Source organism: Camellia sinensis, chromosome 7 (assembly GCF_055761805.1).
Source record: "Camellia sinensis isolate YWXY chromosome 7, ASM5576180v1, whole genome shotgun sequence".
Lineage (NCBI taxonomy): Eukaryota > Viridiplantae > Streptophyta > Magnoliopsida > Ericales > Theaceae > Camellia > Camellia sinensis.
Window position 1 is genome coordinate 58,420,148 of NC_138967.1, and position 12,059 is coordinate 58,432,206.

The 12,059-nt window shown below is 35.6% G+C and overlaps 3 protein-coding genes across 3 annotated transcripts; 2 read left to right on the forward strand and 1 right to left on the reverse strand.

The window, feature by feature from the left end:
* The first annotated feature begins 288 nt into the window (after positions 1 to 288).
* Positions 289 to 1,620, forward strand: LOC145795837 (protein FAR1-RELATED SEQUENCE 6-like). Its single transcript, XM_082880760.1, has one exon. It carries the CDS (start codon positions 289 to 291, stop codon positions 1,618 to 1,620), a length of 1,332 nt encoding a protein of 443 aa, XP_082736886.1.
* Positions 1,621 to 1,627: 7 nt separating this feature from the next.
* Positions 1,628 to 2,433, forward strand: LOC145795838 (protein FAR1-RELATED SEQUENCE 5-like). The gene is made up of 2 exons (XM_082880761.1): positions 1,628 to 1,927; positions 2,020 to 2,433. The coding sequence occupies exons 1-2, from the start codon at positions 1,628 to 1,630 to the stop codon at positions 2,431 to 2,433; spliced, it is 714 nt and encodes a 237-aa protein (XP_082736887.1).
* A 2,939-nt stretch (positions 2,434 to 5,372) lies between these two features.
* LOC114297486 (crocetin glucosyltransferase, chloroplastic) lies at positions 5,373 to 7,184 on the reverse strand. Its single transcript, XM_028241923.2, has one exon. It carries the CDS (start codon positions 6,935 to 6,937, stop codon positions 5,522 to 5,524), a length of 1,416 nt encoding a protein of 471 aa, XP_028097724.2. The 5' UTR covers positions 6,938 to 7,184; the 3' UTR covers positions 5,373 to 5,521.
* Positions 7,185 to 12,059: the final 4,875 nt, after the last annotated feature.

Sequence of the window (12,059 nt, forward strand, 5' to 3'; positions counted from 1 at the left end):
TGAAAGTTGTGCTGCTCTGCCTTAATTTTATTTTATTTTTAAATATGTGGTGCTCTGTCTTAATGTCAATTGATGGAATTGGGTTATATTTATTTTTGTACTCCTCTGCCTTACATAAATAAAATTTTTATTTTAACTTTAATATTTGTCAAAAGTCTTGGAAGATTATTTTTTGATTTGAGAGATTTGTACTAAATAATAATGCACTATTTATGTTCAATTTTGGTGGGTTAAATGTTTGTCAAATTTTAAAATGATGTTTATAATTCTTTGTTATATTTTAAAAGGATGGAAGATAGAGTAACAAGTGATTATGGCAACACAGAATGTAATGGGGAGGATATTGAGAATGAAATGGAGAAAGCAAGTGCAGAAGTGATTGAAGATAATATTGATAATCAAACAGATGAAATAAGAAATGCAGAAGAACATTTAGAGGATCCTAAGCCGGGGATGGTATTTGACTCCGTAGATGAGGTTATGAAATTCTACACAAGATATGCAAAAGAAAAAGGTTTTGCCGTGTGCAAAAGAACTTCTAGTAAAGGAAATGATGGGGAGATGAGATATGCGACAATTACTTGTAATCGCGGTGGAAAGCAAAAGATCCGATCAAGCAACCTTGTTAAGTTGCAACCACAATTGAAGACAAATTGCAAGGCAAGGGTCACGACAAATCTATGCACTAGTGGAAAGTGGAGGTTGAATTTTGTTAATCTTGATCATAACCATGGACTAAGTCCAGGGAAAACTCGATTCCTCAAATGCAATCGGATACTTCAACCACATGTCAAACGAAGGCTTGAATTGAATGATATAGCTGGCATCAAAATGAATCAAAATTTTAATTCATTTTTAGTTGAGGGAGGTGGACATGAGAAGCTAACATTTTTGGAGAAGGATGCGAGAAACTATCTTAATGGAATAAGGCGTTTACAGCTCAATGGAGGAGATGCTATTGCAATACAAAACTACTTTCTAAAAATGCAATCCGACAATTCTAACTTCTTTTCCATGATTGATTTGAATGAAGAAGGCCGATTGAGGAATGTATTTTGGGCAGACGCGAGGAGTAGAGCGGCTTGGCGTGAGTTTGGTGATGTAGTAACATTTGATACGACATATTTGGTTAATAAATATGATATGCCATTTGCTCCTTTTGTTGGAGTGAACCACCATGGACAATCGATATTGCTAGGATGTGGGTTAATCTCAAGTGAAGACACAGAGTCATTTACATGGCTATTTCAATCTTGGCTCACATGCATGTTTGAAAGCCCTCTGAGTGCAATAATCACAGATCAAGACAGAGCTATGCAAAAGGCTATTGCGAAGGTTTTTCCTAATGCCCAACATAGGTGGTGCTTGTGGCACATCATGAAAAAGGCGCCCGAAAAATTGAGAAAGTACAAAGAATATGAACCAATCAAATTTGAAATGCAAAATGTTGTTTATGATTCATTGACCACAGAAGAATTTGAAAAAAGATGGGATAGGTTCATTGAGATGTTTGAACTTCAAAGTAATGAGTGGTTACTTGGGTTGTATGAAGAGAGACATTGTTGGGTGCCAGCTTTTGTCAAAGATATTTTGGGCAGGAATGTCAACAACTCAGCGTAGTGAAAGCATGCATGCCTTTTTTGATGGCTATATCAATTCGAAAACCACTTTGAAACAGTTTGTTGAACAGTATGAGAATGCATTGGCAAAAAAGGTGGAAAATGAAAATCTTGAGGAATTCAATTCCTTTAGCTCATGCATCCCATGTATAAGTCATTATGAGATAGAGAAGCAATTTCAAAGTGCTTACACGAGAGAAAAATTCAAAGAGTCCCAGCGAGAGATATTAGGAAAGATTTATGGTGATTTGACTACATGTAAAGAATATGGTGTCATTTCAGAATATACAATTGATGAATATGTCATAGTTGGAGAGAGTCATCAACGTGCAACTTTCATTGTTGTTTTTAAGGATGATACAAAAGAAGTTAATTGCAATTGTCGATTATTTGAATTTAGGGAATATTGTGCAAGCATCAAATCACAGTCTTCATACATAGAAAGATTGACCAAGTACCGGAGAAATACATCTTGAGGAGATGGGATAAAAATGTTAAAAGGAGCCACATGAAAGTTCGGATTAGTTATGCCAATTGTTTTGCCAAACCTGAAGCGCATCGATTTAATAAAATTTGCAATGCCTTTTATGAGGTTGCCGATTTAGGGGCTGAAACTGACGATAAGTGTGACAAGATGATTGAACGGATACAACAATTGAAATGGGAGTTCACAGAAGTTGGAGATGTTTATGGTAGCAATAAGCCAAGATCTACAAGTATTCATAATGGTTTTCCCTTATGTGGTGATGGTATAATAATTCCAAAAGAGAGTAGAGCCATTCTTGATCCATTGGCTCTTCGTCAAAAGGGGTGACCTCCATTGAAAAGAAAGCAATCCATCGTTGAAAAAGCTGTTAAGAAAAAGAAGGAAAGAAATAAGAAGCAAAAGACCACCACTTGTAATGAGGGAAATGTAGTGAAGGTAATCAATATCATACATTTTTTTTACTTCTTTTATTGATTATTTTTTTGTTACTAACTTTTTATTTTTAATGCTTAAATAGGACTTTGAAGAGACTGAAAATGTTCATGTTACAACCTCTACTACGGGTTTTGGTGTGACTAGAACACAAGAGGGTTTTATCTTAGATGTAAGACATTTATTTATTTTAAATACAATGATGTCCATAGGATTAAAGTATAATGGATGCAATATTTTTATCAATGTAGGAGACTGAAATGCAACGATCACAATATATTGGCGGAGAGAGTTATGCCTTTAACAGGGGATCATTAATGTGGCCAAACATGTCTGCCTATCCAAATTTTTCTGGGATACATCCATATTATGGTCATCCAAATATGTTATTAGGCGGAAGATATCCATTTCAATCAAGTACCGGAGGACAAGGTTTTGACTCGAACTCGATTTTCTTCAATGGTAGTGAATCCCAAGTATTATGATTTAGATTGGTGACGAAATTTTATTTTTGTCTCTAAAAATGATACATTTGGTGACGAAATATGATTTTCGTTATTAAAAGATACATATTTTGTGACAAAAAGAAATTTCGTCATTAGTTTTCGTCTCTAAAGACTATTTTTGTTGTAGTGTCACCATCCCGAATCGTGTACTTACTCTCACCCAAAGTGTTCCACAGCTTCATGGAGCGGTCTCGAGAAGCAGAGACAATTTGGTGGAAAGTGGGCACCGATTGAGAGGAAGAACACAGAGAGGGAGAGGGCGAACCGAGAAACAAAGAGAGAGAGCATCGATTTGATTTTTTTTTTTTTTTTTTCTGATTTCATGATACAAAACGACGTCGTTTTTAAATTAGCAACCAAATTTATTTGTTGCCAAAAAATTTCAATTCCCGCCCCCACTAAAAATCAAATTTCCCTCCCAAACTTTTGGCGACCAAATGACCATATTAGTCGCAGAAAATGTACCTTCGCCGACAAACTTTTTTAGTCGCCAAATCTCATTCAACGGCGACTAAAATATTAGTTGCTAAAAATACTAATTTGGCGACTAATTTTTTTTGGTTGCTGAAAATAAGTTTTTGGCGACCAAATTTTGGTCGCCAAAATATATGTGACCTTTCGCGACCAAATTTGTAGTTGGTCGGCAAAAGCATACCACTTTCTGCGACCAACTCTTTTTTTGGTCGCCAAAATATAACCTTCTGCGACCAACTCTTTTTTTGGTCGCCAAAATATAACCTTCTGCGACTAATAATATTTGGTCGCCAAAAATAATGATCATTCGCGACTAATTAATATTTGGTCGCCAAATGTCATTTTTTCGCGACCAAAATCTTTTTGGTCGGCAAAAGTGGTCGGCAAATGTGTAAATTCTTGTAGTATTTAGAAGCTCCTGGCATTTTCACAAAGAACAAAAAACTAAATGAAATATAAATTAAAAAAAATAAAATAAAAAAATAGATTAAATATAAATATATTCCATTTATGTTTTTCCCATCTTTTCATTTTTTTTTCTAAATTTTTATCTGAGTTTATGAATCAACCAGATCATTAGGAATTCGAAAATGAAAAATAAAAAGGTGAGACACAATTTCTTTTTTCAAATCTGATTCAAATCTATGAACCAAACACAATGTTAGAATACGAGTTTCTCAGTAAAAAAAAAAAAAATTCATTGTTCAATCAAAAAATAATAAACCTAAAAATATATAATTCCTTGCAAAAATTAGAAAAAAAAAAAAGCTTTCCAGAAATTTAAAAATAAATTAAAATTTATAATTTTAACAAGTTAGATCATACCAAAAAAAAAAAAAAAAAAAGATAACACAAATTAAAAACTTACATGATCACCTTCTTCTTTCCACGGAGGCTTTTTTTCTTCAGTGATGATTATGCTTTTTTCAATGGAGTGAAAGTCTGAAAGGAGTTGAAGGGGCTTGGCACCTTTTTGTGCTCCTTTCTTTCTATCACGTGAGAGGAATAAATTGTTTAGTGTTAGGGCCCACTAATCCTAGGTGGCAGTTCAATTAGATTTTTGGTCATTCATTTGGTTAAAAACTTACATGATTACCTTCTTCTTTTCACGGAGGCTTTTTTTCTTCAGTGATGATTATGCTTTTTTCAATGGAGTGAAAGTCTGAAAGGAGTTGAAGGGGCTTGGCACCTTTTTGTGCTCCTTTCTTTCTATAACGTGAGAGGAATAAATTGTTTAGTGTTAGGGCCCACTAATCCTAGGTGGCAGTCCAATTAGATTTTTGGTCATTCATTTAGTCATCTCTTTAGGGCCTGTAGCATTACTGAATCTCAATCTTTTTCCAATAACCCAAAACAAACAGAGTCCTAAATTGTGGGCGCTCCCAACTATTGTTGTTATTTCACAAATGTAATGACATCCTTCATCATAATGATGGATTTACGAGGAGTCCCATTCATGTACTACTCTGGCAAGGATGTGTAACGTGTTGATGTTTGGTAAAAGGATCAATCACTTTCCAAACTTTTAAAAAGAACAAGAGAAGAAGACCGGTCAATTAATTGTTAATAGCGTAAAGAAAGAAGCATGGATGATTTAAACAAAAATGGCCAAGTGTAGAGGATAAATGTTGTAGAAAGTAGAATTTCTAGATAACCATATGAATTTAATCTTAATCAGTAGTGATGAATAAATATTTATATTCTTATTTTATAGTTGTAAATATTTATTCATATCACTAATTTCAGTATATGAATTTTTCAAGATTCATTCAAAGAAAAAAAAAAAAAAATGACATGTCTTTAACATATGAATTATGTCCAACAAAATAGTGCTAGGAATTAAAACAAAGAAAATGATTTCCAAAATACAATTTTTATTACAATTCTCTTGAGAACCAATTGTAACCAAATGATATCAATCAAACATCTCTGATGAACATAAAAGAAAAAACCCAGTCTCTACATGGACCGAAAAGAAAAGTGAAAGAAAACAGAAAATGGGACTAAAACACTTTAGAAGAGCATTCTCCTCCTTCAATCTCCTTCACAAAAGCCTTGAGATTCAAATCAGAAGATCCACCTTCCTTCACAGCTTCCCTTGTCAACTCCTTCCATTTCTTTGCATTTCTCTTCATTTCTTCTCCTCTCTCCTCATCCCCCATCACCTCCTCTATGCATCTCTTAACCTCTTCACTCTCAACAATCCCTTCTTCATTTGCCTTCGGTCTCACCCCTGTCCCCCACACCTCTGCCATCATCTTCGCATTCGTCCCTTGATCCGACCAACGTGGCACCGCCACCACCGGAACTCCTGAAGCCAAGCTCTCCAACGCGGAATTCCACCCACAGTGTGTCACAAAACACCCCAAAGACGGGTGCGAAAGAACCTCCAGTTGAGAACACCACGGCACTATCATCCCTTGTTGCTCAAGTTCTTCCATGCAACTTAGCGCGTCTTCATCTTCTTCTTCCTTTTCTTTTTTGCGACTCTCTTCTGGTCTCATCACCCACAAGAATGGCCGATGGCTTTCCAGCAAACCACGCGCAATTTCCTCCTTTTGTTGCTTTGGTAGGACTATCATGGTTCCAAACGATACGTAAACCACGGATGCTTGGGGCTTCGAGTTCAACCATTCAATATATTCCCTTGATTTTTGAAAGAGGTCGCCGCCAAACGAAGTATCTGATGGATCTTGCCCATCTAAGAAAGCCGATGGAATCAAGGGTCCAATTCCAATCAAATTGTAGTTTTGAATAGCTTTCAAGGCCTCGGGTTCTAATGCATCGCAAGTGTTCACAAGTACTTTAGGGTTGGTTTCTTCATCAAGTGTGTCCACAAGTTCTTTGATCGTTCGCATGGCAGGAGCGTTTGAGCTTGAAGGAATTACAAAAGAGGGAAGGTCATTGCTATAAAGCCGTGGCAATCCCGGTAATTCAAGGGACCAGGAGGGGTCATTGTGATTTTTCACAATGTCCTCTTCGTATCCCTTGTAGTAATAGTAGTAGATATCTAAAACCGCGGCGGGTTGAATCCAAAGGAGTGTGAATGGGACGTGACAATCACGCGCCACTGCGGCAGCCCAAGGGTGGAGGAAGGTGTAGACGAAGCACGTGACGGGGTGGCCTTCGTCGGAGCTGGTGGAGATGATATCTCTAATTATTTGAGAGCTGTTTTTTTTCATCTGAGAAAAGAAGTGTTGGCTATCGTCCCCGGGTTTAAACCCATCATCATAGCCATCCGAAAAGGCGACAAATTTCAAGCCCTTCGGTGTATCGGCGGTCATGCGGCGTTGGGCGGAGAGACTGGTGGTGAAGGTGACGTGAACGCCCATCGAAAGGAGACGCTTGGCGAATTGGAGACAAGGGTTGATGTGGCCTTGAGCCGGAAAGGTGAGGAGGAGGATGTGGCCGTGCACCATATTGGGGTTGTTTTGTTTTGTTTTTTTATTTTTTTTCTACTCTGCAAAAACACTTTGTGTGGGATTGCCTGGAATTGAAAGGCTTATATAAGGATAATTATAAAGGAATGATATATATATATATATTTCATAAGGTTTGGTATGAAAGCTAGATAATCTTTTATCAATGTGAAGCTATGAAGTTTGTGGTGAAGAATTGGTGTGTAAATGATAGGCTAGTTTTTGTCTTGCTGTCATTATTATCTAATACGTAAGTAAATAAATCTCTTAGGAATTTTTTTTTAAAAAAAAAATTGATGCACGCGTCTACTTTTTAAATCCAAATATATATATATATATATATATAAATGAGATAATTGATTAATGATTAAATAACGGAAGGAAAAATAATATATAAATCTATTTTTGAGATTTATTTTTTGTATTTAATGATGTATGAGTGATATAATTAATTAATAATTAGAAAAGATATAAGAGAGTATGACCATTAATATTATAATTGATTATTACATCACTGAATTTGAAAATTAAATTTAATTTTTGATTTTGAATAGCATGCTCTCTTAGAAAAGATAAGAAAGAAAAAGTTATATTAAATATTCTAATTGATTATCACATCTGATTTGATATTTGAAAAATAAATATAATTTTTGAGTTAGAATAACAATGTGATTTTTAAAATGATGATATGTGTTAACTTCTTACAATTTAGTCAAATGTCATTTCTGTAATTAAAGAAAGTAATTTCTATCTCTTAAGCCTTACTTTTGCATTTTTTTGTCCCATCTGGTTGTATGATTTTTCTTATGAGTTGAGCTTCTCTTTAGCCCATTATCGGACTGCAGAAGCGTTGCTCAGTTTAATGAGCCTATTTTTATGTCCTGTTTTAATAATTTGAACGTTCATATTTTAGAATTCGTCGTGTATTATCTTTTTAAAAAATTAACTCAATCAGATATTGGATAATCTTTATTGTATTTAAAAGATTTAATTCACAACAACAAATAGAATTTAAAGAAATAAAGAAAATGAGAGAATTTGTTTGATTACAAAAATCAAACTCGAAATAAAAATAAATAAATAAAAACAGATTTTATTTTGTTACAAAAACAAAATTAAAATCTGATTTAAATAAATAAAAACAACACTGAAAATAAATTAAATAACTTACTTGATTTAATTTCTTCGAATTATTTTCTGATCAAGTCCAGTGTTTGACACTGTGCCCTTAAGACAGATTCGTCCTCTCCACGGTACTTTCAGAATTTGGACGTCTATCTCCCAGGATGAAATGATCTTACTGCAAACAATAGCAGCACTACAAATTGTTTGCCTTACGAACACACTAAGTGTTTACACTCTTTTTGTTAGAAAATAAAATGCAGCAAGATGAAGAATATAATTAGCAGAAGTGAAATACGAAATTTCTGAATGGAAAACATCAAATGAGGGTGGTCCTATTTATAGATGTGAAGGTGGCTCTTAGATTTGATTTGAACAGGTATGTGGCTCTTGGTTTTGAATTGAACAGGTATGATACCTGTTGGTTTTGAATTCAAACAGATAGCAAAACGGGAAGGGCCCTGTTTGGGTGTGCACTAATTCCAAACTAGTTTATTTCTGTTTGAAAACGGGAAGGGCCCTGTTTGGATGAACAAAAAATCCAAACCAATTTAATTTGAATTCTGAATTTTATTTTAATAAAAAATAAAATTAAATTCAAATGTTTTTGGCCCAAAAAGATTAGAAGCCCAACCCAACCACACACCACGCACGCGCGCCCAAGCCCAACCCGCCCGCGCGCGCGTGTGTGGTGATTTTTGGGTCCAATGGGTCTAACCCATTTTGCCCATAACCTCTCCCTCTAAAACACTTGGGTACCCCTTGGGGCACACCCCAAGTATCTCACCCTAAGCCTTATAAACCCTTTCAAAACTTCCCACCAAATCAATGTGGGACAAGCTAATTTACAACCTTAAGGAATTTCCACCAAAACTCCATTTCCATGGAGCATACTTTGGCTTCAATTTCCCATTCACTCGGTAATGGTTTTGAGCAACCAAATATACCACGTGAATCACAACGCGGCATAGAACGCGTTACCACTTTGACCCGAGTAAATCGACACTCGGGGCCCACCTAAAAAATAGACCAAACTTGAGGAAAAATTCTAGTTTTACCCAGAATTTTTTCCACCATTTCCAACAATCCCCCACATGAATGGAATTTGATGACAACGGAAATGCAACAATATGCAGACTTAACGAAAGAGTATAAGTCGAAAATATCTTGCATCAGGATAGGTAGTTTTCGGCCTTGAACCTTCCCTAGTGATAACCTATCGGACTTATTGGCTAACCAATGGACGCGATGCCTTGAATTGTTCAGCCGTTTGTGTAAGCCAAGACAATAGATTTCACACAAAATATCTTCTAACACATCGTGGTTCTCACTGTTGTGTTCATTTTGGCCTTGAACGCACCTGGTTTTCATAAGTGTTTCTAGAGAATTTAGCCTCTTCATTCTCATAGAACCGGCCCCAGTTCAACACTCATATAGGTGATTCTTATTGTGAGTATCTCCTTATACTCATCTTGATTTTATACCTTAATCAAGATATAAGTAATCATTAAAAGCAAAACTTATCCTTATACCCCTGCATACAACATATGTTGCAGATATCACTCTCACCATAGGAATGGGTAGGGAATTTTTAATCCCCTGGTGATTTCTGGTGAGCCATACATAACTTAGTTGTCCCTTTGAACTTAGTTCTTGGGATCTCCAGTCATATAAGTAGGGTTACCATTATGACGACTCTTATGTAATAGGCTTTAATCCCATCCCCTTTGATGAACTATACACTAGCTCTTTTGTCAAACCTTTTGTTAACGGATCCGCAATATTCTCTTTAGATTTTATATAATCTATTGAGATTATTCCGTTTGACAACAATTGCCTTACGGTGTTATGTCGACGACGAATATGTCGTGACTTACCGTTATACATGTGATTCTGTGCCCTGCCTATTGCAGATTGACTATCACAATGAATGCAAATAGCTGGCACAGGTTTTGGCCACATTAGAATGTCTTCTAAGAAGTGACAAAGCCATTCTGCTTCTTCACCTGCTTTGTTTAAAGCAGTGAACTCGGATTCCATTGTGGATCGTGCGATGCAAGTTTGTTTCGTGAACTTCCAAGAAACAGCAGCGCCTCCTAGAGTAAAGACATATCCACTAGTGGATTTTGAATCTTTAGTATCCGATATCCAATTGGCATCACAATAACCTTCGAGTACTGCTGGATGTCGAGTAAAGTTCAAACCATGATCACGAGTAAATCTTAGATATCTAAGAACCCGAATGATCGCTTTCCAATGGTCTTCTCCAGGATTACTAGTGTACCTACTCAATTTACTGATAGCATAAGCTATATCAGGACGAGTGCAATTCATTAGGTACATTAGGCTTCCAATGATTTGGGAGTATTTTAACTGAGACACTGCATCTCCTTTATTTTTTGATAAATAAAGACTGATGTCTACAGGTGTTCTAGCTAAATTCAAATCATCCTTGATAAATTTATCAAGAATTTTCTCAATATAATGAGATTGAGATAATGCATATCCGTCAGATGTTTTAGTAATTTTCATTCCTAATATAACATCTGCGACCCCCATATCTTTCATATCAAATCTTTTGTTAAGCATCTGCTTAGTTGATTTGATCATGTTTTGACTTCTTCCGATGATAAGCATGTCATCCACATAAAGACAAACTATGACATATCCTTGGTCAGTGTTTTTAACATAGACGCATTTGTCACATTCGTTTATCTTAAACCCATTAGTAAGCATTGCATGATCAAATTTTTCATGCCATTGCTTAGGTGCTTGTTTTAATCCATAAAGAGATTTTACAAGTCGACAAACTTTCTTTTCTTGCCCTGATACTACAAACCCTTCGGGTTGTTCCATATAGATCTCTTCATTTAGATCACCGTTTAAGAAAGCTGTCTTAACATCCATTTGATGTATTTCTAAATTAAACAACGCTGCTATAGAAATAAGCATGCGAATGGATGTTATTCTTGTCACAGGGGAATATGTGTCAAAATAGTCCAGACCTTCCTTTTGTCTGTAACCTTTAACAACAAGTCTTGCTTTATACTTGTCAATTGAACCATTTGCTTTCATTTTTCTCTTGAATATCCATTTATATCCAAGAGGTTTAGAACCTGGTGGAAGATCAACCAATTCCCAAGTATGATTTTGCATAATGGATTCAATTTCATTATTAACAGCCTCTTTCCACAAAGGTGCTTCAGGACCTGTCATTGCTGCCTTAAAGCTTTGAGGTTCATTTTCTAACAAGTATGTCAGAAAATCTGGACCAAAGGATTTTGATGTTCTTGCTCTCTTACTTCGCCTTGGTTCATCATTAGTTAAATCCTGTTGGTCGAGACTATTACTAGTCTCTTGTGTTTGATTGTCATTAGTTTCTTGACTTTGTGTACAATCATAAGTTCTTTTCTGTGAACTTAATTCCTGTCCTTTTTTGTAAGGAAAGACATGTTCAAAAAACACAGCATTCCTTGACTCTATAATAGTGTTCACATTTATATCAGGTATTTCTGATTTATAAGTCAGAAACCGATATGCACTACTATTCTGAGCATAACCAATAAACACACAGTCTATTGTTTTTGGTCCAATCTTAGTCTTTTTAGGAACAGGAACTTCAACTTTTGCCAAACACCCCCACACTTTTAAATATTTGTAGGAAAGCGATCGACATTTCCACAATTCATAAGGAGTACTGTTGGTTTTCTTGTGGGGTATTCTATTAAGAACATAATTAGCAGACAATATTGCTTCCCCCCACAAGTTCTGTGGTAAGCCTGAACTTAGTAACATGGCATTCATCATTTCTTTTAAGGTTCTATTCTTCCTTTCAGCAATTCCATTTTGCTGTGGAGAATAAGGGGCTGAAGTTTGATGAATAATGCCATGTTGTGCACAAAATTCATTTAATGGTGCATCATATTCACCACCCCTATCACTTCTAACCATTTTAATGGTTTTACCAAGTTGATTTTCAACTTCTGTTTTGTAGAGTTTA

Coding starts and splice junctions, on each gene's coding strand:
- LOC114297486 (XM_028241923.2), bottom strand. CDS start 6,937: ATGGTGCACGGCCACATCCTCCTCCTCACCTTTCCGGCTCAAGGCCAC.
- LOC145795838 (XM_082880761.1), top strand. CDS start 1,628: ATGCATGCCTTTTTTGATGGCTATATCAATTCGAAAACCACTTTGAAA. Junction 1,928..2,019: donor CAATTGATGAATATGTCATA/GTTGGAGAGAGT, acceptor ATTTGAATTTAG/GGAATATTGTGCAAGCATCA.
- LOC145795837 (XM_082880760.1), top strand. CDS start 289: ATGGAAGATAGAGTAACAAGTGATTATGGCAACACAGAATGTAATGGG.